This window comes from Engystomops pustulosus, unplaced genomic scaffold, assembly GCF_040894005.1.
Source record: "Engystomops pustulosus unplaced genomic scaffold, aEngPut4.maternal MAT_SCAFFOLD_868, whole genome shotgun sequence".
Classification (NCBI taxonomy): domain Eukaryota; kingdom Metazoa; phylum Chordata; class Amphibia; order Anura; family Leptodactylidae; genus Engystomops; species Engystomops pustulosus.
The window spans coordinates 1-27,150 of NW_027285747.1; the positions used below are offsets into that span (position 1 = coordinate 1).

At 47.3% G+C, this 27,150-nt stretch overlaps 1 protein-coding gene across 1 annotated transcript; it reads left to right on the forward strand.

The window, feature by feature from the left end:
* Positions 1 to 2,053: 2,053 nt before the first annotated feature.
* LOC140112560 (complement factor B-like) lies at positions 2,054 to 19,067 on the forward strand. Its single transcript, XM_072132537.1, has 6 exons — positions 2,054 to 2,333; positions 2,554 to 2,633; positions 7,231 to 7,334; positions 8,475 to 8,607; positions 15,895 to 15,944; positions 17,251 to 19,067. Exons 1-6 carry the CDS (start codon positions 2,059 to 2,061, stop codon positions 17,413 to 17,415), a joined length of 807 nt encoding a protein of 268 aa, XP_071988638.1. The 5' UTR covers positions 2,054 to 2,058; the 3' UTR covers positions 17,416 to 19,067.
* Positions 19,068 to 27,150: the final 8,083 nt, after the last annotated feature.

Below are 27,150 nucleotides of genomic sequence, written 5' to 3' on the forward strand. Positions count from 1 at the left end.
CCGCTCTTCTTTGAGCTTCCTATGCCCTTGGTTTTAAGAAAAGAAGGGCTAGAGATTATGCAAATGGACAAGTTGTGTCTTATATATCATAGACTGTCCATGTTTATGGAACATCCCCCACCGGGGCCTTTTTTGGGTGGCTGTAGACAGCCGGGCCCAGAATACCGGAGTGGCTAGCTAATGCTGCCTAGAGCACGCTGTGGTCACGGTGCTTGGTATGGGGACCAGAGGACGGGCCTACAGCCTGGCAGCTCTCCAGCAGATGGTGTGTGCAAGAAAAGTAGAGGTAGAGGCTGATGAAAGAGGTTTCTCCCTGGGGCAACCCCTTAGGTGTGTATAGGAATCCCTGGGTAATGGAGGATGGGAAGCCTGTGATGGTAACAGGGATCACACGGAGTCAAATCAACTTACAGTTCTTTATTCAACTTCAAATGGCCTTAACATCAGCAGCAGTATTCTGCAGGCAGGAAAGCTGGTCCGCAGGAAGGGTTACTCACAGCCTGGTATTAACTTCAGGCTGGACTGGTAAAGGTGGAGCTGTGTCCGGGTGATGAACCTCTGCTCTGGGGCTTATTCTCCTGATGTGCCCAAGGTGTCAGGCAGCGGCCTGAGACACCTCTTGCCTTACCAGACAGTGGGGGTCATTTACCAAGGGCCTGATTCGCGTTTTCCAGACGCGTTACCCGAATATTTCCAATTTCCGCCGATTTTCCCTGAATTGCCCCGGGATTTTGGCACACGCGATCGGATTGTGCCGCATCGGCGCTGGCATGCACGCGATGGAAATCGGAGGGCGTGGCCAAACGAAAACCCGACGGATTCGGAGAAACCGACGCATTTAAAAGAAAAAAAAAAGTGTGCTCTCGTCCCCTGGGTCTCCTGATGACAGGTTCCCACCAGGATGAAGGGTTGTAAACCAAGCTCCCTGACATACTGGTGTGTGCCCCCATCTGCCAGTATCCGCTCTTCTTTGAGCTTCCTATGCCCTTAGTTTTAAGAAAAGAAGGGCTAGAGATTATGCAAATGCTCCATAAACACATTTGGAGCCTGGAACCCCTCAGGTTCATTTGCATATTTGATTAATCCTTTTTTTGGTAAAAACCAGGGAATAAGATGCTAAACTAAGAACAGATCCTGGCAGAGGGCGCACACACCAGTATGTCAGTGCTTGGCTAACAATCCTTCATCCTGGTGGTAGATTCCTTTATAAAAATGTTTGCATCCTACGGAAGACGTTTATAGCAGCCTTGCACCACATGTGAATTCACCTTTATACACATAGACTGCTGCATTCATTTACACATAATACTACTTTGTGTGTTGTCTGGATGAGTTTGGATGAGTCTTATCTTGTTTTATCCACAAGCAGCAGAGACTGTAGAGGGGGACCAGAAGGATGGGAAAGTCTTCTTCTGGGGTCACTGGTCTCTCTGGAGACATAACCCAATGACAGCTAATACATAAGTCATCAGCAGCCTCCTCACCTATATACAGCCCTGACATGGAGGCTTAAAGGAAGCCTACCATTTCATGTGATGCAGTATGAAACAAACATACCCTGAGACTGCTGCAGCTACACTGACGCAGGATCAGATCTTGGTTAATCCCTGAGCTGTATGGTTTTTCTGAAAAAACAAATATATCATTCAGGACCTTGGGAAAGCTGGGACAGACTGGCTTACACATTACACTGGAATTGTAAATGGCTGCTAAATAAAGCATGACTAGTCAAGCACTAATCAACCTGAGCTGGATCACTCAACACAGGAGCTGGGGGATGGTGCTGCAATTGATTATTCTGTCTGGCAGGAAGAGAAGTGCAGGAGATGATGATGCAATCAGAGAGAAACTCTCCTGCTATGAGAAGCGGCAAAGCAAGCGCCAGAGCAGAGATAGAAGCCACAGAGCTTCATTATCATAAAGTTATATCTGTTTTATCAGCAAAACCACTCAGCTCAGGGATTAACCAAGATATGCATCAGTGTAGCTACAGCAGCCTCAAGGTATGTTTGCTTCATACTGCATCACATCACATGGTAGGTTTCCTTTAAGGAGACAATGACCACAGGCCAGGACTGGAATAAGAGAATTATTGGAGACGACCACTTTATGAGCGGCCCACCAGGACTCTGTTTGGGAAGACCCCACCTGTGTATATTTCTGGTGACCCCATTTGCCTCTATTGTAGATACGGCCCTGAAAGTGAAGAACCTCCACCGTCATAGTAAGTACAACCCCGCCGGGAAACAGGACAAGAAGGTGGAGAAATCCTTTGACTATGATTTGGCTCTCATCGAGCTGCAAAGTAAGATTGAATACTCCAGAAAAGTCAGGTAAAACGAGACGCCATCATTTCTTACTTCTGGGGTTTGCAGATTTTGGGCCGCTGGCACTGACGAGGGTTAGATCTATTGTTGGTCATAGTTTTTTGGGGGCTCTGTATGGGGGGGGCACTGAGTATGTGACATGGTGGCCATTAGATACCATAGAGTCTGTTGTCCTTTATAATGTATATCTATATGTGAGATGTAACAAGCCTCGCTGTTCCCGCAGACCCATCTGTCTCCCATGTACCTCAGCCACAACGTGGGCCTTAAAGAAACGGGGACAAGCCGTCACATGTAACGATCATAGTAAGTGTCCAAGTGCAGACGTGAGGGACTCGTGTGCATCATTAAGATGCACCAGGGCCTTTTCTTGGGGCCTGGAGGCAGCCGGGGCCCAGAATACCGGAGTGGCTGGCGGAACACTGTCTCTCTCTGTTCACTCTGACTCTTCAGACAGACCTTGCGTTCTAGAGCATGTGCAGGCTCCCGAGAAGGTCCAAGAGGCTTGTGCTTCCCCTGCACAGGGGTTTTATTACTCCCCCTGGTCAGCTGGTAGCACCTCTCCAATCACAATCCAGCCAACTCAATAACTTACAAATAGTTAATTATTGCCTTCCCAGGCAGTATTCACAGGCTGTAATTACTAAGTCTCTCATGTTGCAGCTTGTGACACGGAGATGTACTCTTTCGCAACACCTACCTAACCCTTTGCATCCGCAGGGGTGTGGCATACCCCCCTAGTAATTGAACAAGCCGTCCACAACTTGACTATGGACCTGATGGATATAAGGGCTAGGGGCCGGATGTAGTACACAGCCTCCAGATGGTCCATGCACACTATGGGGCTCATTTACTTACCCGGTCCAGTCGCGATCCAGCGGCGCGTTCTCCGACGTTGATTCGGGATCTGCTGGGAGTCACTAAGGTAGTGCGCCCGATATCCAGTAGGTGTCGCTGCTGCGCCGAGGTCCGCCGGAGTTCACCTTCTTCGCCCGGTGCATGTGAGTGCTATTCTGGCAACACAATTTTTTTTAAAAAATTCCGCCGTTTTTCCGAATTCACAGTGTTTTCCGACGGCCACGCCCCCCGATTTCTGCCGCATGAAAGCCGGCACTGATGCCCCACAATCCCATCGTGTGCGCCAAAATCCCGGGGCAATTCAGCGAAATCGGAAATATTCGGGAAACCCGACGAAAATGCGCGATTCGGTAAGGCGAGGTGTCACGTCCTGTGATCCACTCCTTGCACCAAGGCCTGAAATTTGTCCGAGGACACATCACCTAGGTGGCATAATCACAGACAAACATATAGATGAAGAGATGGTCTGACTCAGCTGCAAAGCCTATTAAAGGTTAATGGAATCTAACATATATTACTGGTTACCATATGGCTCCCTATAGTAGCTGCAATAAGAATGTCCTTTTTCCTTCAAAGAAGACGGTGACTATCAGTCTCTCAGAGGGCTCAGCTGCATTAGAGTCCGTTCTCTGGGCACAGTCCTTGATGAAGGGAAAAAGGTGAAGAGGGGTGCTTTCATAGCATAAACGGAGACAAGTTCAAGGACTTATAAATAAATAAGGAAGAGTCCCAGGAAAGTTTCTGGCTCCAAAATGATAATGGGCGCAGCCCAACTGGGAATAATAATCCCAGCAGTAGACTATTTATATCCTGAAAAGGGCCTCAGCCCATCAGGGAGTTACTCGCTGTCTGCAGAAGGAGTTAGGGCCTCAGGATCCAAGAAGTGTACCTGCCTAGGGTTTTGACCCTTGCACATGGACAGCTGGCACTCCTGCAGGTATGCAGGAGGCTTCCTTCTTGACACCTGTTGAGACCTCCAAATTACCTGTTGGGAAAAGATCAGCCGTCGTCATCATCTGAATCAGCCACTGGAGCTTCTCAGATCCACTGGGGAGTCTCCCACATTTTGCAGCCCTGGCTGCCAAAATGCATAGGTCTTCATCAGCTGGTAGTGGTTCTAGCATGGCCTGGTAGTCTTGACCTTGAACACCCATGCAGGCTCGGCACCATACTAACATCTCAGTCCCAGGTTGAAAATAGACAGGTTGAGGATCTTTGATCCTCTGGACTTGCATGGTCTCTTGAATCGCCTTCCGAGAATCACTGGGAATCATTGGTAGGGAGTTCTGGTGTCAGGACTTGAACCGACGGACTCTGCTGTTCCAGGCTGCAGCTCTACCAACTGAGCCATGCAACTCTCTGGACAGCTCCAGTGCTGATCCTTGGCCTAGTTTTTGATTTTCCTGTTCCTAGTTCCTGTTTCCCTGGCCTTGCTCCACCCCTTCCTAGATTAGACTTCCTATTTAAACCCAACCTTGCCTATACATCCTTGCAAATTTATTGTGCTTCCAGTCTGTAGTCTAGCTTGTCTCCTTCTCTCCTGCGATTGACTCCTCTATTGTGCAACGACCCCCGGCTTCCTCCTGACTACGAGACCTGCCTGCTCCTCTGTACTGCTAAGCCTCTCCTGTGTTCCGACCTCTGGCTTCACTGACTAAGATTCCTGCCTACAATAACTCAAGTAAGTTACAACACTTAGACTCCAAAACCAGACCCAGAATGTTACATCTGGAGAGCCTTCAGCACTTCAGAATAGCAGTGGCGGAGGACATTGGTACCCAGCACCAGGGAGAAGTTCCCGTCTTCAGACACTTGTGTTACCACTACGCCTTATCTGGAGGCTGTGTCAATGATACTCCTCTTTGGCATCTCTCAAAGGTAGCACTGCGGTTGGTGGTCACTTGACAGCCAGTAGCGATTAAGGCCAGTAGGGTTACTTCATTTATGGTCACAGGAACCATGGGGCAAGTCCCCACAAACCTTGGCATCCAGGTGGAGTCTCTCGGATTTGATGGTTCTTTCTTTGAGGAGCGTTCTTCATTTCTCAATTTCTGGCGTCTCAGCTGCCAATAAGTGTCTTCCTGATGTCTGAACTGGTGACAGTATCCACATCGGGACCTTCTAGGGCTACTATAACCGGAGTCAGGAGGTCTTGGCAGTGTTTGACACTCTTGATCTCGGTCCGCAGGTAGTGGTGGAGACGGTATGTGGGCTGGAAGTTCTGATTTCTGTTGCCAGGATAATACCTCTAACTGTTCCATACATTCTAGGAGTTAGTGTAATGTTGCAGACAAGCAGGACACTTGATCCACTAGGGTGGCAACCAGTCAGGGCTGCTGATTCCTCTTGTGTCTCAGATGGAAGTCGTTCCTCAAGTACATCAATGGCCATCTCCTTAATAGGTAGGAAGTGTTAGGATGATGAGGGGCTAACATTTTTAGCTGACATTTGTGGTGGTTAGAAACACCAGGAAGGAACTGCTCTCTCAGGGTTTGGTCCTGATTCTCTGCCTCTCTGGGCTCTTCATGTGTAATCGCCTCCCAGGCTTATTGCAATGAGAGGGCAAAGTCTCTGAGGGACTCTTGTGGCTGTTGTCTCTTCCCAAAGAACCGCTGTTTTAGTTCACATACAGCGCGGTTCTCACAGGTAGTTCTCAGCCCATCCAGTATCTGAATTACAGTCTGACATTCCTGCGGAGGCCAGGATTTGACCTCACGAAGAGCTGGTCCCTGCAACTGGCCAATCAAGATGGTTATCTGCTGCTCTTCAGTCATGGTATAAGGCGAATCCCAAAATTCATGGAGCAGCCAAGGAGCCCCAGGTAATAGGGCATTGTAAGAGGCATGACTGCATTTGTGGTGGTGGATACAGCAGATTGGTTGGGGCTGGCAGGGGCACTTGGCAGACGCCTGCGCACGGGTGAAGGTAGTGGAGATGGACGGTACTCCAATGTGGCATTCTCTTCCTGACCCGACATAGTGGCACCAGGTCTACTAAGTCTGAGGGACTAAGACATGTAACAATGTACCTAGCTATGTGCGGCGGCTGGTAATGGGGACATGGTCCCTTTAAGGCACAGTCACTATTCCCTGGGAGGTGAGCTAATTACACCTAGCTCCGGAAACAATCTCTACCCTTTAACTTCCCCATTGGTAATCACTCAGGATCATTCGCGGTGATAGGACCGTTCTGGTGCACAATGATCCTTTTTCCAGACATCTGGCAGGCAGAAGGTGCTCAGCCGGGATCAGCGATGCTCCTTTCCGGTGGTAGGACACGTGTGTCGGCACTCCAGCACTGGGTGTATGACTCTGGTCCTGGGATTAGGATAAGTATCAGTACTGACACTTCTTTCCCTTCACTTTGTCTCTGTAGACAGACCATGCAGTCTAGAGGCCTGTGCTTCCCTTGCACAGGGGTTTTATACTCCCCCTGGTCAGGTGGTAGCTCCTCTCCAATCATAGTCCAGTTTGCAATACAGCCAACACATTGGTTAATAACTTACACATAGTTAACTGTTGCCTTCCCAGACAGTATTCACAGGCTGTAAGTACTAAGTCTCTCATGCTGCAGCTTCTGACATGGAGAGGGACACTTTCACACCACCTACCTAACTATTTGCATCAGCAGGGGTGTTGCACTTATGTCCCACAGCTGTGGGTTTATCTGCTGTGGCCCCTGATCACAGGTATGAGGGCCCCGTATATATGGGCTCTACTGCTCCATTCATGTCTGTGTGATGTGACTGGACTGAGATATTTCCGCCTGAGACTCCATCACTTGAAATTCGGGAAAGAAGACGCCATTTTTGTACTAGTGGGGATCCAAGCAATCAGACTCGTAACACCAAACCTGTATAAACCAGTTACTATCCTGGGACAATCCCTTTACTAAGGACAATCATGAGCTCCCCCTAGTGGTGGCTTCCTGGAGACAATATTCCTATGTCTATAGTTCAGGTGCAGTTGATATCCATAGAAATGTAGTTATATGACCTATGTACCAGCTAAATGTTCTTTAACCCTTTATATATCATATTTTTTAGAAAATACAGTCCTTGATTCGGAATTGGTGAAAGCCATGTTTGTTGCAGAGGAAACCAGATATAAATTTGAGCGAATGAATGTGACCATAAAGCGCGGAGACAAGGTAAGGAGAATGGATAACGACAAGAAACATTGCAAATCATAGTTCCCTGATATCTATATACACACATACAGGAGATAGACAATCACATGCAGCATATACACAGCATATACACACATACAGCATATACACACAGTATACACACATACAGCATATACACACAGTATACACACATACAGTAGATACACAGAATATACATACACATATACAAACAGTATACACACATACAGCATATATACATACATATCATAGATACACACCTTATATACGGAGCATGTGCACCCTGTATAATCCAGGGGGCGTGTTCACGCAGTATAACATGTGCAACACCAATGCCGATGTATAGGCAAGGGAGTGCTTGCGAATGAGGCCCTCTACCTCTAGAACCCCTCTAAGTGAGTCTAATCAGCTCAAAAGGAGAATGCCATAGGTCTTAGGCACTCAGCAGGTAGATTCTGCCTGAACAGGCAAGGGTTAAATCTGTGTTTAATATATGTTATCCAGTTATATGCTTTATTGTAAGCTGGAGTGTGATTGGAGAGTGAGACCACCTGACCAGGGAGTAACAAAACCCCTGGACAGGAAGCTCTCTTGGGATCCAGCTCTCTAGGAGATTACACCTAGGAGATGATCCACCGAAGCGTGTGCCTCACACAGAACACCCAGGACAAAGCTGCAGCTTCCATACCTGGACACAGCCACCCCCAGCCTGCACCTACTACCAGGCTGGTGAGACAACTCCTGAGGATCACTCTCCATGACCACTCCAGTAATCCGGCATCTGTACAACATCATTTGGCACGTTGCCTGCAGTTGGTTGAATAAAGAACCGTGAGTTACTTTTGCACAACGTGTTCTCCGTTTGGTCCCTAAATACCATCAAGGGCTCCCCATTCACTACTCAGGGACTGCAGTGTGTGCAGGCAGAGCGCAGTGTTGTGAATCTGCGTGCTCTCGTAATTAATTTTGGGTCGCTGCCTGCTGTTCCCTCCCCCTCCAACAATATTTCTTACCTGGGACCGGGCTGAGCTGTGTCTGTGGATTATTTGGGGGTTATATACATATTATACTCTGTGGGCCCCTTTGCAGCCACTATGGCTGCTCCCCCTGTAGTGACGCCCCTTGTCCCCTTCTCTATCACAGAGGAACGCCTGTCTAGAAGACACAAAGAAGATAGAAAAGTTTAAAGATATTCCGGACATCACGGACGCCATCACTGAGAATTTCTTATGTACTGGGGGTGTACAACCTTATGTGGATCCACAAACCTGCAAAGGTAAGTTATTTATCTTCCCTCCTTATATCTCATTCATTATTCACAATTATGAGAAAACAACGTCCACTGTGATTTATCATGACATTATATATGACATCACACTGCCAATAATGACATCACACGGCCAATAATGACATCACACGGCCAATAATGACATCACAGGGCCAATAATGACATCACAGGGCCAATAATGACATCACAGGGCCAATAATTACATCACACGGCCAATAATGACACCAAAGTGGCAATAATGACATCACAGGGCCAATAATGACATCACATGGCCAATAATGACATCACAGGGCCAATAATGACATCATAGGGCCAATAATGACATCACAGGGCCAATAATGACATCCCACTGCCAATAATGACATCACAGGGCCAATAATGACATCACAAGGCCAATAATGACATCACAGTGCAAATAATGACATCCCACTGCCAATAATGACATCACACTGCCAATAATGACACCACACTGCCAATAATGACATCACACTGCCAATAATGACATCACACTGCCAATAATGACACCACACTGCCAATAATGACATCACAGTGCCAATAATGACATCACACTGCCAATAATGACATCACACTGCCTATAATGATATCACACTGCCTATAATGACATCACACTGCCTATAATGACATCACAGGGCCAATAATGACATCACACTGCCTATAATGACATCACAGGGCCAATAATGACATCACACTGCCTATAATGACATCACACTGCCAATAATGACATCACACTGCCAATAATGACATCACACTGCCTATAATGATATCACACTGCCAATAATGACATCACACTGCCAATAATGACATCACACTGCCAATAATGACATCACACTGCCAATAATGACACCACACTGCCAATAATGACACCACACTGCCAATAATGACATCACAGTGCAAATAATGACATCCCACTGCCAATAATGACATCACACTGCCAATAATGACACCACACTGCCAATAATGACACCACACTGCCAATAATGACATCACACTGCCAATAATGACACCACACTGCCAATAATGACATCACAGTGCCAATAATGACATCACACTGCCAATAATGACATCACACTGCCTATAATGATATCACACTGCCTATAATGACATCACACTGCCTATAATGACATCACAGGGCCAATAATGACATCACACTGCCTATAATGACATCACAGGGCCAATAATGACATCACACTGCCTATAATGACATCACACTGGCAATAATGACATCACACTGGCAATAATGACATCACACTGCCAATAATGACATCACAGGGCCAATAATGATATCACACTGCCAATAATGACATCACAGGGCCAATAATGACATCACACTGGCAATAATGACATCACAGGGCCAATAATGACATCACACTGGCAATAATGACATCACACTGCCAATAATGACATCACAGGGCCAATAATGACATCACAGGGCCAATAATGACATCACAGGGCCAATAATGACATCACAGGGCCAATAATGACATCACAGGCCAATAATGACATCACACTGCCAATAATGACATCACACTGCCAATAATGACATCACACTGCCAATAATGACATCACAAGGCCAATAATGACATCACAGTGCAAAAAATGACATCACAGGGCCAATAAAGACATCACAGGGCCAATAATGACATCACACTGCCAATAATAACATCACACTGCCAATAATGACATCACACTGCCTATAATGACATCACACTGCCTATAATGACATCACACTGCCTATAATGACATCACACTGCCTATAATGACATCACAGAGCCAATAATGACATCACGGAGCCAATAATGACATCACACTGCCAATAATGACATCACACGGCCAATAATGACATCACACGGGCAATAATGACATCACACTGCCTATAATGACATCACACTGCCAATAATGACATCACACGGCCAATAATGACATCACACGGCCAATAATGACATCACAGGGCCAATAATGACATCACACGGCCAATAATGACATCACACGGCCAATAATGACATCACAGGGCCAATAATGACATCACACTGCCAATAATGACATCACACTGCCAATAATGACATCACAGGGCCAATAATGACATCACAGGGCCAATAATGACATCACAGGGCCAATAATGACATCACACTGCCAATAAAGACATCACACGGCCAATAAAGACATCACACGGCCAATAATGACATCACACGGCCAATAATGACATCACACGGCCAATAATGACATCACACTGCCAATAATGACATCACACTGCCTAAAATGACATCACAGGGCCAATAATGACATCACACGGCCAATAATGACATCACACTGCCAATAATGACATCACACTGCCAATAATGACATCACACTGCCTAAAATGACATCACAGGGCCAATAATGACATCACACTGCCAATAATGACATCACACTGCCAATAATGACATCACACGGCCAATAATGACATCACACTGCCTATAATGACATCACACTGCCTATAATGACATCACACGGCCAATAATGACATCACACTGCCTATAATGACATCACACTGCCAATAATGACATCACACGGCCAATAATGACATCACACTGCCTATAATGACATCACACTGCCAATAATGACATCACACGGCCAATAATGACATCACACTGCCTATAATGACATCACACTGCCTATAATGACATCACACTGCCTATAATGACATCACACTGGCAATAATGACATCACACTGGCAATAATGACATCACACTGGCAATAATGACATCACACTGACTATAATGACATCACACTGCCAATAATGACATCACACTGCCAATAAAGACATCACACTGCCTATAATGACATCACACTGCCTATAATGACATCACAGGGCCAATAATGACATCACACTGCCAATAATGACATCACACTGACTATAATGACATCACACTGACTATAATGACATCACAGGGCCAATAATGACATCACAGGGCCAATAATGACATCACAGGGCCAATAATGACATCACACTGCCAATAATGACATCACACTGCCAATAATGACATCACACTGACTATAATGACATCACAGGGCCAATAATGACATCACACTGCCAATAATGACATCACACTGCCAATAATGACATCACACTGACTATAATGACATCACAGGGCCAATAATGACATCACACTGCCTATAATGACATCACAGGGCCAATAATGACATCACAGGGCCAATAATGACATCACACTGCCTATAATGACATCACACTGCCTATAATGACATCACACTGCCAATAATGACATCACAGGGCCAATAATGACATCACACTGCCAATAATGACATCACACTGCCAATAATGACATCACACTGCCTATAATGACATCACACTGCCTATAATGACATCACACTGCCTATAATGACATCACACTGGCAATAATGACATCACAGGGCCAATAATGACATCACACTGCCAATAATGACATCACACTGCCTATAATGACATCACGCGGCCAATAATGACATCACAGTGCCAATAATGACATCACAGGGCCAATAATGACATCACACTGCCTATAATGACATCACACTGACTATAATGACATCACACTGCCAATAATGACATCACACTGCCTATAATGACATCACAGGGCCAATAATGACATCACACTGCCAATAATGACATCACACTGCCAATAATGACATCACACTGACTATAATGACATCACACTGACTATAATTTCATCACACTGCCAATAATGACATCACACTGCCAATAATGACATCACAGGGCCAATAATGACATCACACTGCCTATAATGACATCACAGGGCCAATAATGACATCACAGGGCCAATAATTACATCACACTGCCAATAATGACATCACACTAACAATAATGACATCACACTGCCAATAATGACATCACACTGCCAATAATGACATCACACTGCCAATAATGACATCACACTGCCAATAATGACATCACACTGACTATAATGACATCACACTGACTATAATTTCATCACACTGCCAATAATGACATCACACTGCCAATAATGACATCACACTGCCAATAATGACATCACACTGCCAATAATGACATCACAGGGCCAATAATGACATCACACTGCCTATAATGACATCACAGGGCCAATAATGACATCACAGGGCCAATAAGACTGACCGTATTAATGATTTACCCACCAAAATGCACCCTGTTACCCCTTCCCAAAAAAACCAAAACACAACACATTTTGGGATATAAGACTGGGGGTCGGCCACGGCTTTATTATGTACAATAACAAATAAGCGACCCGTGGGGGGAACCCGGACCCTTTCCCTAAAATTCAACTCGCATGCCTGGCCCTGCCTCCGCGGGGGCATGTCCTAGTTGTTCTGTCAGGTGATTTAACTACCAGCTGAGAGGGTCAAGATTCCACCACAGGCCACTAGGACAGTGGTGGCGAACCCATGGCACGGGTGCCAGAGGTGGCACTCAGAGCCATTTCTGTGGGCACTCAGACCATCACCCCAGGACAGAGTTCACCGACAGGAAAAATCCACTGAATCTTCCTGCAGTCCCAGGCAACTTAAGAGAAGCTGCTCGAAGCGCCATTTTAAAGCGACACTTTATTGGCTGTTTGGAACTGCAGGAAAAGTGAGAAGGTGTGGACAGGGCTGCGGTATCTTTGAAGGTCATAGTGCTGGACCTTTCATTCTTCCTCTACAGAGAGACCCTGGAGAGAAGCTACAATGAGAGTCTTAATTTACCCACCTTCTTTCAACTGTATTGGTGGCCTCAGGGGCCGATACGATTGAAAGATGTAGAAAAACAGGGAGCAATAATTTACTGCTTAAAATGCCATGTTGGCACTTCATGGTAAATAAGTGGATTTTGGTTGTAGCTTGGGCACTCGGTTTGCCATCATTGCACTAGGAGAACAGTGTAACCCCCACACAAGAGGAATAAGGCCCTCTCAATGGCGTCCTGCAACCCAGAAAGGCCGATATCATTGAGGTGAACGCCGCCCTCCCTTATGAGGCCTGCATTATCGCCTTCCAGCTGCCGGTGCCGAACCACTACACCACATCTGGACCTAACAAAGCATGCAACCCTCATATTCAACATACGCCGCGCCCTTTTGATGGAGTCGGGGTTAAGGGCACCATTCCAGATCCTTCGTGGCACGATCTGCGACCATACCACCACCAAGTCCGTGAAGAAGGCTGCGAAATGCTCAAAGTCCAACTTCATAACTGAAATCAACTCGGCCAGGCGTGTTGAACACATGTCGTTTCCTCCGGCATGCACCACAAGCACCGTCGGGTCCGGGGAAGACTTGCTGATCGCCACCACCTCAGGCAGGACTTGAAGCCATTTCAGGCCCTTGATTCCCCTCTAAGACAGGTCCGCATTGGTGAAACCCAGGTTTAAACCTCCCGGCCGAACTGCAGCCCGCCGAGCCGCCCAATATATATAAGAGTGGCCGACCAGCCAAACCCTAGGCCGGGGGAAACCTAAAGAAGAAAAAACAATTAGTCCAACTACAAGTTTGGGCGAACATAACGCCTGAAACAATCAGATTTCCATCTGCCAATGCGCATGATATCCCCATCTGAAAGCCCAGCAGCGCCCGCCATCGTCGCAGCACATATCCAGAACGAATGGGTCCCAAACTCCGCTGCCGGAACGCCCGCCAGGGACAAAGCTCTCCTAAACAGTGAAGTAAATTGAAACTTGGTCAGGGGGGACCCATCCTGATGACACAAAAAGGCTTGAGCTGTGGGGCGTTGCGCAATAAAACTACTCAGTAATTGAACCGGACAAAATGGGCCGCCCACTTTCCCGACCGACAACCAACACCCAGAGCCATATATGTCTGTCTTAGATTGTTTAATATACACTTTGACAAACTCCCCGACTAACAGGACGTCTCCTTCCCCAAGACTAGCCTGCGCTCGGCCGGAAGCAGCCACTAACTCGCTAACTCACATGGCACAAATGAAAGCTAGCGCAAAACTGCACTGAAGCAATAAAACCTCAAAAGGTGAAGAGCATACGTCCACAGCGACCGCGCATAAGCGTTGCAGCAAAGCAAAAGAAATAGGTCTACGGGAATCCCTGCGAATTGGTTCCTTGCCCCAGCCCCGCAACAGCAAAAGAACCTGGACATCTTTAGTGACATCCTGAATACCCCACAGTTTAAAAACAAAGGAAACCCCGCAACGCGCTTTTTAACTGCGGTGATTGACAAACCCTGCGAACGTAGGCAGGACAGGTAGCGCAGTGTAGTGGTCTTAGCTACTGTTACCCGATCCCCTCGTTCCTCCGTCAGCAAGCTGTACCACTCGCCCCACGCCTTAGCATCGCTGTTCCAGGTGCTCTCTGCCAACGATGACTGGATCAACGGTGTCAACAGTTCACCACCAGGTCCCACAGGAAGAGGGGGCAGGGGGACCCCTCCGGGTCTGCCAGGGGGTGGAAATCCCTGAACCGCTGCAGCTGGAAACGAGATAACACATCAGCAACCACATTAACCTCGCCAGGAACATGCCTGGCCCTGAAGACTATATTCAACTGCAAACATTGCAGAACCAAATGCCTAAGCAGAGCTAGAACCTGCAAAGAACTGGAGGTGAGACCGTTCAGGGCCCGGACCGTACTTTCTGCGTCTGTATAACTGTAAGTCAGCGTTGTCAATCTCGTGCTCAAGAAATGTCGACACACCAGCATAATCAGTCAAAAAGGACCTCCAGACCCGCAAATCGTCTTTCAAAACCGCCGTCAAACATATATGGTGATACGGCTTTGAAGTACCGGCTGTAGCCATCGACAACCTCCTGGCAAAAACTCTACCCATGGGAAAAATTCTGCAAGCAAAAGCCACTGGACTGCAAATGCTGCAAGGTCACTTTTTCGGACAAAAGGCACAAGTCAATGTCACCCCGCAAACGTTCCAATTTATCGGCAGGGAGGCTGAGAGTCATGTTCTCTGAGTCAATTAAAATACCCAAAAAGGTCAACCATTGAGTGGGACCCTCAGTCTTCTCTGCCGACAAAGGAACGCCGAAGAACTCTGCCAAGTGACGGAACAGGTTCAATAGTCTCAAGCAATCCTGAGAGTCCTTCGGACCCACAAAAAAAAATCATCCATCACACTGCCAATAATGACATCACAGGGCCAATAATGACATCACAGAGCCAATTATTACAGCACACTGCCTCACTGTGACATCAGAATGCTCATATATTTCCGAGCCCTGACAAGTGTCCCCCATGTCTTCTTCCTCCAGGTGACTCGGGGGGTCCTCTTATCGTGCAGTACAAACAACGCTACGTTCAGGTAAGTGACTCCTCTCATTGTCTTGTAGTTTTACGGCTGTTTATACAAGAAACAGCAACAAAAAACTAAATGGAGATAGGAAAACCATGGATTGTCTTCTTCTCATGGTCTGCGCAGTACATGGACGATGCCTCAAGCTGAGGCGCCTCCTCCTTACACCTCCAGCATGTGCTCTATGTCTCCCTAATTATCAGGACATGTGGTGAATGTTCCTCTGGTGAGGGGCTTCTATCTGTGCTTCAGACAACTCCAAGGTCCTGAGGGAAAAAACATGGCCGACAGGAAATAGGTGGAAAAGTTACTTCCTGTCAGCCATGTTCTGTGACACGGGTCACCCAGACAACACTTGGCTTTACCCAAGGATGGGATATGGTGGAACATTGTCAGGCTTGAGGGTTGTGGATCCTCTGGACCACTGCAGACGATGACTCAAGCCACTACCTGGGACCGGAGTCTAAGTGGTACCCGGTTTTCACCAGAGCCCGCCGCAAAGCGGGTTAGACAAGCTGCGGCGTGGTGCCACCAGGTTGTTCCTCGGGCGTGAACGGCGTGAACGGTGAAAGGTTGAGGTACAAGAACTGCAATCAATCTCGTGGTCAAAGTCCAGGCACAGGGTCAGGGCAGGCGGCAGAAATGCAACGTCAGAGTCCAATCCGGGGTCAGCAACAGGAGATCCAAGCAGAAGGGTACAGGAACACAGCACACACGGCAGCAACACGGAGGAACACTGGTACACAGGAACACGGAGGAGATCAGGTAACAAAGGAACACGGAGGAGGTCAGGTAACACAGGAACACGGAGGGAGTCAGGAACGCAGGAGACACAGGAACGCAGGAGACACAGGAACGCAGGCTAATCGCAGTAAAGCTTTCTCTCAGGCTGTGAGGCACAAAGATCCGGCAGGGCTTACAGGAAGAGGCAGGCTTATATAGAATTGGGCAATATGGCCAGCGCCAATTAATGGCGCGCTGGCCCTTTAAATCTGGAGAAGGAGCCGCGCACGCGCCCTAGCAGTCGGGGACGCGCGCGCAGCGGGGAGGGGAGCGAGCCGGGAGCCGGGCCAGGTGAGACGTGCTGGTGGGGGCAGAGCAGCACGGGTGAGCCCACAACCCAAGAGCCTGGGTATAGAAAAGGGGGATTTCTGTACAATATACACTGGATATAATCCCAGGTTCTTATATTTAGTGAGTTTTGTTATTCCCTCTTCATGCCCGTTTCATGTAAGATCGAGGCTCTACAATAAATGTGGGGATCAGGAGGAGCACAAGTTCTGGTTTGTACTGATTTCATTCCTTTCCCGTTCAGGTGGGTGTTATCAGCTGGGGGACCATCAACAGTTGTATTGGACCCAAAAGGAAACCTGAACCGGTACCGGCGCTGTCTCGGGACTTCCATACTGACCTGTTCCACATGTTGGATTGGCTCGAAGGAATTAAACTCTTGGCTGAAGAACTTCAATTCCTGAAATAAATTGTCCGGGTCCAGGAGCTGCACGACTAAAGACTGAGGCCCAAAGACGACCCAAGTAATGGCTGGACACTCGTGATCCGAGGCACCAAATCTGACCAATCACTGGAGTCACCTGCAGAAATATCCTGTACACATCCCCCGAGATGTAGGACCCGATCACTCAGGTCCTCCAAACCCCTAAAGACACAGAAACACCAGAAGAGAATTGTACAATCACCTCCCGGGACATGACAGGAGGCCTCGCGTCATCGAAACAAGTAGCCGCATGTCTTGTGTCCCGAGGGGATTCTGCCGGAAATACAGAACATGGAGCAGATATTGGGGCAGATTCCTCCCTGTGATCATCTCCTTCAGGCTCCTCGGTTTTGGACGCCATCTCTTCTGTCACTAGTGGAGGTGGGAGCGAGGATCCACTGATCTGATCCGTACAATCTTCTGAGTGGTTTATGGACGGATCGGAGAATTAATGATCCAGCGATGAACCTGAGAAGTAACTTACCTTAATCATCCCCCATCAAGAGACCCAAAATGTCCCAGGAAGGGGATGAAATGTCTCACAGATTCCTAGAGGAGAAGTCCAGGAGACAATTTTACATCTATTTAAAATAATACGACAGAGGAACGTTTATAACTTAAAGGGATTGTCCCATATCAGGAAATTAATGTTATTGTTTGTATTATAAAAACTTTTCTTTTCCAATATCATTCTGTAGAAAACTTCTACATTTAGTTTTAGAGGCAATTAATCTGACCCTGATCACACAGGTGCACGGCTCGTTATATCCCTGGTCATGTGATGTCACACAGGTGCACGGCTCGTTATATCCCTGGTCATGTGATGTCACACAGGTGCACGGCTCGTTATATCCCTGGTCATGTGATGTCACTCAGGTGCACGGCTCGTTATCCCTGGTCATGTGATGTCACACAGGTGCACAGCTTGTTATATCCCTGGTCATGTGATGTCACACAGGTGCACAGCTCGTTATATCCCTGGTCATGTGATGTCACACAGGTGCACGGCTCGTTATATCCCTGGTCATGTGATGTCACTCAGGTGCACGGCTCGTTATCCCTGGTCATGTGATGTCACACAGGTGCACAGCTTGTTATATCCCTGGTCATGTGATGTCACACAGGTGCACGGCTCGTTATATCCCTGGTCATGTGATGTCACTCAGGTGCACGGCTCGTTATCCCTGGTCATGTGATGTCACACAGGTGCACAGCTTGTTATAGCCCTGGTCATGTGATGTCACACAGGTGCGCGGCTCATTATATCCCTGGTTATGTGATGTCACACAGGTGCACGGCTCGTTATATCCCTGGTCATGTGATGTCACACAGGTGCCAGGCTCGTTATATCCCTGGTCATGTGATGTCACACAGGTGCCAGGCTCGTTATATCCCTAGTCATGTGATGTCACACAGGTGCCAGGCTCGTTATATACCTGGTCATGTGATGTCACACAGGTGCACGGCTCGTTATATTCCTGGTCATGTGATGTCACACAGGTGCACGGCTCGTTATATCCCTAGTCATGTGATGTCACACAGGTGCCAGGCTCGTTATATCCCTAGTCATGTGATGTCACACAGGTGCCAGGCTCGTTATATCCCTGGTCATGTGATGTCACACAGGTGCACGGCTCGTTATATCCCTAGTCATGTGATGTCACACAGGTGCACGGCTCGTTATATCCCAGGGTCAGATTTCTGTCCTCTAGAAATAAACATAGAAGTTTTCTATAGAATGACAGCAAGCAGAGATCTAGAAAAATGTGAGGAATTGATACAGAAAGGATATTGGAAAATTTATAGAATTTTTTTATAATATAAACAATAACATTAATTTGCCAAAATGGGACAATCCCTTTAAGGCTCCTCCCCCTTTCTTGGATTCTGACGTCGCTTTCTATGGTTGTAACCTTTGATTCTGAGTGTTTTCTCGTCACTTGTTGTTCTTCATTTTACTGGTAAATCTTGGCCGATAAGTTTTGCGTTTATACATAAAAACAAATTTAAAAAACGATTAATTTTCTGAAAAATTTGCCATTTTCAAAATTCTAAATCCTGTGATTTGCAGTCGGAGAGATTCGCCACCTGAATATCATTCCCCATGTTATTACTTTACATTTTCATCATTTTTTAAGCATCCGGATAATTTATTTTGATTTCTCGCGGCTGCAAATCGGACGTCGGTTTTCAAGAAGACTTTTTGGAGATCATTATTAATTTTAATGAAATTAAATATATAACATTATAACCCCCCCCCCCCCCATTTATTAACCCATTGTCGCATCTGCCCCCCTCAAACTATCAGAAGCAGCTTTTAGGAAGATTGTTAACCCCTTGAGATCTTCATAGTAATTGAATCAGAATGGAGGTGACAATTAAAATGGTCAAATTGTGTCGGTTATACCTTCATTTAGCCCTAAAATGTACACATTTCCAAATTATCCAAATGGATCTCTCTTCTTCCTCTCCAGTAGATGGATGTCTCTTCTTCCTCTCCGGTAGATGGATCTCTCTTCTTCCTCTCCTGTAGATGGATCTCTCTTCTTCCTCTCCTGTAGATGGATCTCTCTTCTTCCTCTCCTGTAGATGGATCTCTCTTCTTCCTCTCCAGTAGATGGATCTCTCTTCTTCCTCTCCGGTAGATGGATCTCTCTTCTTCCTCTCCTGTTGATGGATCTCTCTTCTTCCTCTCCGGTAGATGGATCTCTCTTCTTCCTCTCCTGTAGATGGATCTCTCCTCTTCCTCTCCTGTAGATGGATCTCTCTTCTTCCTCTCCGGTAGATGGATCTCTCTTCTTCCTCTCCTGTAGATGGATCTCTCCTCTTCCTCTCCTGTAGATGGATCTCTCTTCTTCCTCTCCTGTAGATGGATCTCTCTTCTTCCTCTCCTGTAGATGGATCTCTCTTCTTCCTCTCCTGTTGATGGATCTCTCTTCTTCCTCTCCTGTAGATGGATCTCTCTTCTTCCTCTCCTGTAGATGGATCTCTCTTCTTCCTCTCCTGTAGATGGATCTCTCTTCTTCCTCTCCAGTAGATGGATCTCTCTTCTTCCTCTCCGGTAGATGGATCTCTCTTCTTCCTCTCCTGTTGATGGATCTCTCTTCTTCCTCTCCGGTAGATGGATCTCTCTTCTTCCTCTCCTGTAGATGGATCTCTCCTCTTCCTCTCCTGTAGATGGATCTCTCTTCTTCCTCTCCGGTAGATGGATCTCTCTTCTTCCTCTCCTGTAGATGGATCTCTCCTCTTCCTCTCCTGTAGATGGATCTCTCTTCTTCCTCTCCTGTAGATGGATCTCTCTTCTTCCTCTCCTGTAGATGGATCTCTCTTCTTCCTCTCCTGTTGATGGATCTCTCTTCTTCCTCTCCTGTAGATGGATCTCTCTTCTTCCTCTCCTGTAGATGGATCTCTCTTCTTCCTCTCCTGTAGATGGATCTCTCTTCTTCCTCTCCTGTTGATGGATCTCTCTTCTTCCTCTCCTGTAGATGGATCTCTCTTCTTCCTCTCCTGTAGATGGATCTCTCTTCTTCCTCTCCTGTTGATGGATCTCTCTTCTTCCTCTCCTGTTGATGGATCTCTCTTCTTCCTCTCCTGTAGATGGATCTCTCTTCTTCCTCTCCTGTTGATGGATCTCTCTTCTTCCTCTCCTGTAGATGGATCTCTCTTCTTCCTCTCCCGTTGATGGATCTCTCTTCTTCCTCTCCTGTAGATGGATCTCTCTTCTTCCTCTCCTGTAGATGGATCTCTCTTCTTCCTCTCCTGTAGATGGATCTCTCTTCTTCCTCTCCTGTAGATGGATCTCTCTTCTTCCTCTCCTGTAGATGGATGTCTCTTCTTCCTCTCCTGTAGATGGATCTCTCTTCTTCCTCTCCTGTAGATGGATCTCTCTTCTTCCTCTCCTGTAGATGGATCTCTCTTCTTCCTCTCCCGTAGATGGATCTCTCTTCTTCCTCTCCCGTAGATGGATGTCTCTTCTTCCTCTCCTGTAGATGGATCTCTCTTCTTCCTCTCCCGTAGATGGATCTCTCTTCTTCCTCTCCCGTAGATGGATCTCTCTTCTTCCTCTCCTGTAGATGGATCTCTCCTCTTCCTCTCCTGTTGATGGATCTCTCTTCTTCCTCTCCTGTAGATGGATCTCTCTTCTTCCTCTCCTGTAGATGGATCTCTCTTCTTCCTCTCCTGTAGATGGATCTCTCTTCTTCCTCTCCAGTAGATGGATCTCTCTTCTTCCTCTCCGGTAGATGGATCTCTCTTCTTCCTCTCCTGTTGATGGATCTCTCTTCTTCCTCTCCGGTAGATGGATCTCTCTTCTTCCTCTCCTGTAGATGGATCTCTCCTCTTCCTCTCCTGTAGATGGATCTCTCTTCTTCCTCTCCGGTAGATGGATCTCTCTTCTTCCTCTCCTGTTGATGGATCTCTCTTCTTCCTCTCCTGTAGATGGATCTCTCTTCTTCCTCTCCTGTAGATGGATCTCTCTTCTTCCTCTCCTGTAGATGGATCTCTCTTCTTCCTCTCCAGTAGATGGATCTCTCTTCTTCCTCTCCGGTAGATGGATCTCTCTTCTTCCTCTCCTGTTGATGGATCTCTCTTCTTCCTCTCCGGTAGATGGATCTCTCTTCTTCCTCTCCTGTAGATGGATCTCTCCTCTTCCTCTCCTGTAGATGGATCTCTCTTCTTCCTCTCCTGTTGATGGATCTCTCTTCTTCCTCTCCTGTAGATGGATCTCTCTTCTTCCTCTCCTGTAGATGGATCTCTCTTCTTCCTCTCCTGTTGATGGATCTCTCTTCTTCCTCTCCTGTAGATGGATCTCTCTTCTTCCTCTCCTGTAGATGGATCTCTCTTCTTCCTCTCCTGTTGATGGATCTCTCTTCTTCCTCTCCTGTAGATGGATCTCTCTTCTTCCTCTCCTGTAGATGGATCTCTCTTCTTCCTCTCCTGTAGATGGATCTCTCTTCTTCCTCTCCTGTTGATGGATCTCTCTTCTTCCTCTCCTGTAGATGGATCTCTCTTCTTCCTCTCCCGTTGATGGATCTCTCTTCTTCCTCTCCTGTAGATGGATCTCTCTTCTTCCTCTCCTGTAGATGGATCTCTCTTCTTCCTCTCCTGTAGATGGATCTCTCTTCTTCCTCTCCTGTAGATGGATCTCTCTTCTTCCTCTCCTGTAGATGGATCTCTCTTCTTCCTCTCCTGTAGATGGATCTCTCTTCTTCCTCTCCTGTAGATGGATCTCTCTTCTTCCTCTCCTGTTGATGGATCTCTCTTCTTCCTCTCCTGTAGATGGATCTCTCTTCTTCCTCTCCCGTTGATGGATCTCTCTTCTTCCTCTCCTGTAGATGGATCTCTCTTCTTCCTCTCCTGTAGATGGATCTCTCTTCTTCCTCTCCTGTAGATGGATCTCTCTTCTTCCTCTCCTGTAGATGGATCTCTCTTCTTCCTCTCCTGTAGATGGATGTCTCTTCTTCCTCTCCTGTAGATGGATCTCTCTTCTTCCTCTCCTGTAGATGGATCTCTCTTCTTCCTCTCCTGTAGATGGATCTCTCTTCTTCCTCTCCCGTAGATGGATCTCTCTTCTTCCTCTCCCGTAGATGGATGTCTCTTCTTCCTCTCCTGTAGATGGATCTCTCTTCTTCCTCTCCCGTAGATGGATCTCTCTTCTTCCTCTCCCGTAGATGGATCTCTCTTCTTCCTCTCCCGTAGATGGATCTCTCTTCTTCCTCTCCCGTAGATGGATCTCTCTTCTTCCTCTCCCGTAGATGGATCTCTCTTCTTCCTCTCCCGTAGATGGATCTCTCTTCTTCCTCTCCCGTAGATGGATCTCTCTTCTCCTGCAGTAATAGGTGACCCCCATCTCCCTCCTGCAGTGATAGGTGACCCCCATCTCCCTCCTGCAGTGATAGGTGACTCCCCATCTCCCTCCTGCAGTGATAGGTGACTCCCATCTCCCTACTGCATCTCTGGGACTTCATTTGGGACTGCATGTCCGGGGTCTTCTTTACCTCTCTGAACCAAGGCTCTTCTCTCATGATTACTTAGTTTGGATTGTCGGCCAGATCAAGGAAGAGTTATGGTCGTCCCAAACGTCTTTGTTTTAAGGATTATGGAGGCCACTGTGCTCTTAGGAACCTTTAGTGCTGCAGAAACTCTTTTGAAACCTTGGCAGATCTGTGCCTTGCCATAATTCTGTCTCTGAGCTCCTTGAGCAGTTCATTAGACCTCATGATCCTCATGTGCTGTGACCTGCACTGTGAGGTCTTATATAGACAGGCGTGGCCTCTCCTAATCAAGTCCAATCAGTTTAACTGAACACAACTGGACTCCAATGAGTAGAACCATCTCAAGGACGATGAGAAGGACATGGACAGAATGTGAGTCACATATAAGTGTCACAGTAAAGGGGCTGGAGACTTAAGACCATGTGATGTTTCAGTTTTTCTTTAAAATAATAATCTGCATTTCTATATCACCATCATATTCCATAGCGCTGTACATATCATAGGAGACAGATACATTACAGAGGACAAGCAGTCATAGGAGTGAGGGCCCTGATCACAGGAGCTTACAGTCTCTGAGGATGAGGGGGTGACACAAGAGCTTACAGTCTATGAGGATGAGGGGGTGACACAAGAGCTTACAGTCTATGAGGATGAGGGGGTGACACAAGAGCTTACAGTCTATGAGGATGAGGGGGTGACACAAGAGCTTACAGTCTATGAGGATGAGGGGGGACACAAGAGCTTACAGTCTGAGGATGAGGGGGGACACAAAAGCTTACAGTCTATGAGGATGAGGGGGTGACACAAGAGCTTACAGTCTATGAGGATGAGGGGGGTGACACAAGAGCTTACAGTCTATGAGGATGAGGGGGTGACACAAGAGCTTACAGTCTATGAGGATGAAGGGGGACACAAGAGCTTACAGTCTATGAGGATGAGGGGTGACACAAGAGCTTACAGTCTATGAGGATGAGAGGAGGACACAAGAGCTTACAGTTTATGAGAATGAGGGGTGACACAAGAGCTTACAGTCTATGAGGATGAGGGGAAAACACAAGGGCTTACAGTCTATGAGGATGAGGGGTGACACAAGAGCTTACAGTCTATGAGGATGATGGGGTGACACAAGTGCTTACAGTCTATGAGGATGAGGGGGTGACACAAGAGCTTACAGTCTGAGGATGAGGGGGACACAAGAGCTTACAGTCTATGAGGATGAGGGGTGACACAAGAGCTTACAGTCTATGAGGATGAGGAGGGACACGAGCTTTCAGTCTATGAGGATGATGGGGTGACACAAGAGCTTTCAGTCTATGAGAATGATGGGGTGACACAAGAGCTTACAGTCTATGAGGATGAGAGGACACAAGAGCTTACAGTCTATGAGGATGAGGGGATGACACAAGAGCTTACAGTCTATGAGGATGAAGGGGAGACACAAGAGCTTACAGTCTATGAGGATGAGGGGGTGACACAAGAGCTTACAGTCTATAAGGATGAGGGGGGGCACAAGAGCTTACAGTCTATGAGGATGAGGGGGTGACACAAGAGCTTAGAGTCTATGAGGATGAGGGGGAGGACACAGGAGGTTACAGTCTATGCGGATGAGGGGGTGACACAAGAGCTTACAGTCTATGAGGATGAGGGGGAGGACACAGGAGGTTACAGTCTATGAGGATGAGGGGGTGACACAAGAGCTTACAGTCTATGAGGATGAGGGGGTGACACAAGAGCTTACAGTCTATGAGGATGAAGGGGGACACAAGAGCTTACAGTCTATGAGGATGAGGGGGTGACACAAGAGGCTGTATAATGGTCCAGCCATTCTTTATAAGGGAACAGTATAAAATAAAATAATAATTTAACATATATAAAATAATAATTTGGAGAATTGGAGCAACTCGGGAGAAGTCCTTGAGACGTGCATGAGAGGTTCGAATTATGGGGTCAGAGTTCCCATAACTGGGGGGCAGAGGGCACATTACTGAGGAGCAGAGAGCACATTACTGGGGGGGGGGAGGGGGCACATTACTGGGGGGGCAGAGAGCACATTTCTGGGGGGGGCAGAAGGCACATTACTGGGGGGTAGAGGGCATATAACTGGGGGGGAGGGCACATTGCTGGGGGGGGGGAAAGGGCACATTACTGGGGGGCAGATGGCACATTACTGGGGGGGCAGAGGGCACATTACTGGGGGGCAGAGAGAACATTACAGGGGGGCAGAGTGCACATTACTGGGGGGAAGAGTGCACATTACTGGGGGGCAGAGGGCACATTACTGGTGAGCAGAGCGCACATTACTGGGGGGGCATAGAGAACATTACAGGGGGGCAGAGGGTACATTACTGGGGGCAGAGAGAACATTACTGGGGGGGGGCAGAGGGTACATTACTGGGGGGACAGAGGGCACATTACTGGGGGGGCAGAGAGAACATCACAGGGGGGCAGAGGGTACATTACTGGGGGGGGGCAGAGTGCACATTACTGGGGGGCAGAGGGCACATTACTGGGGGGCAGAGTGCACATTACTGGGGGGCAGAGTGCATATTACTGGGGGGCAGAGAGAACATTACAGGGGGGCAGAGGGTACATTACAGGGGGGCAGAGGGTACATTACTGGGGGCAGAGGGCACATTACTGGAGAGCACATGCTTTTATATGAGGGGGAGGAAAAACAGCTCACAGGTTTTCCCATAGGTGGGAGGTGACGGACATCATTCTAGAAATGTATTTAGTGTGTATGGATTTGATGTTTGTGGATCAGTTGTTGATGCATAATACAAAATACCTGAAATTTTTAGTGATGATATTTTCCTCATGGTCACCTAATCATCATAAGAGGACTATATAAACGTATATTGAAGGTCACACAGATTCACCTGCTGATTTATAGCCCCTGCTTACTCCCATAGACACTTGTACCCTAGCAAGCTGTAAATTCCCCTCAGGCTCCATGTTGGTGGAGTGTTTGTGCAACACCCCGGCCAGTGCAAGGGTTGTGTCTAGTGTTGCAAAATCCAATAAGTTTTCTTAGGGAGCCGCAGAACTCCTCAGCACATGGCCTGTCTGGAGACCAGGCCCAAGCAGACACCCACCATCTGGAGTCTGTCTTATCCTGCTGCTGGAGTAGCCGACTATCCTCTCCAGCCTGAAGCCACCAGTGCCAGGCAGTGAGCACCTCCTGTGGAACCATATCCAACCAGCCATCTCTATCCAGTTGCTGTTGTGGCCGTTGCCAAGAAACAAACTGTACAAACAACAAACTGTTTGTAATTGTTACAAAGTCTCCGGCATCAGGTGTTATAATGGTAATTTGCATATTCTCCAGAATGTTATAAAGAGGGATCAGCTTATCAGCAATTCATTACAAAGTCAGTATTTGCCTAAAAAATAAACTTTTTCCCCCAAAACACATTTCCCCTTCATTGCAGGTGCCTTAGGCGGAGCAGCGGCCCTGGTGTCAGTGATGTCTCCAGTAACACAGGTGCGGGGGCTGATGGGGACAGGGCTGGGGACAATGTGTCATGTGTAAGTAACAATCACCACTGGGCAGTATAATAGGAGCAGGTAACATGGTGTCAGTGATGTCCCCAGTAACACAGGTGCGGGGGCTGATGGGGACAGGGCTGGGGACAATGTGTCATGTGTAAGTAACAATCACCACTGGGCAGTATAATAGGAGCAGGTAACATGGTGTCAGTGATGTCTCCAGTAACACAGGTGCCGG

Coding starts and splice junctions, on each gene's coding strand:
- LOC140112560 (XM_072132537.1), top strand. CDS start 2,059: ATGACCACAGGCCAGGACTGGAATAAGAGAATTATTGGAGACGACCAC. Junction 2,634..7,230: donor CGTCACATGTAACGATCATA/GTAAGTGTCCAA, acceptor CATATTTTTTAG/AAAATACAGTCCTTGATTCG. Junction 15,945..17,250: donor ACAAACAACGCTACGTTCAG/GTAAGTGACTCC, acceptor TTTCCCGTTCAG/GTGGGTGTTATCAGCTGGGG.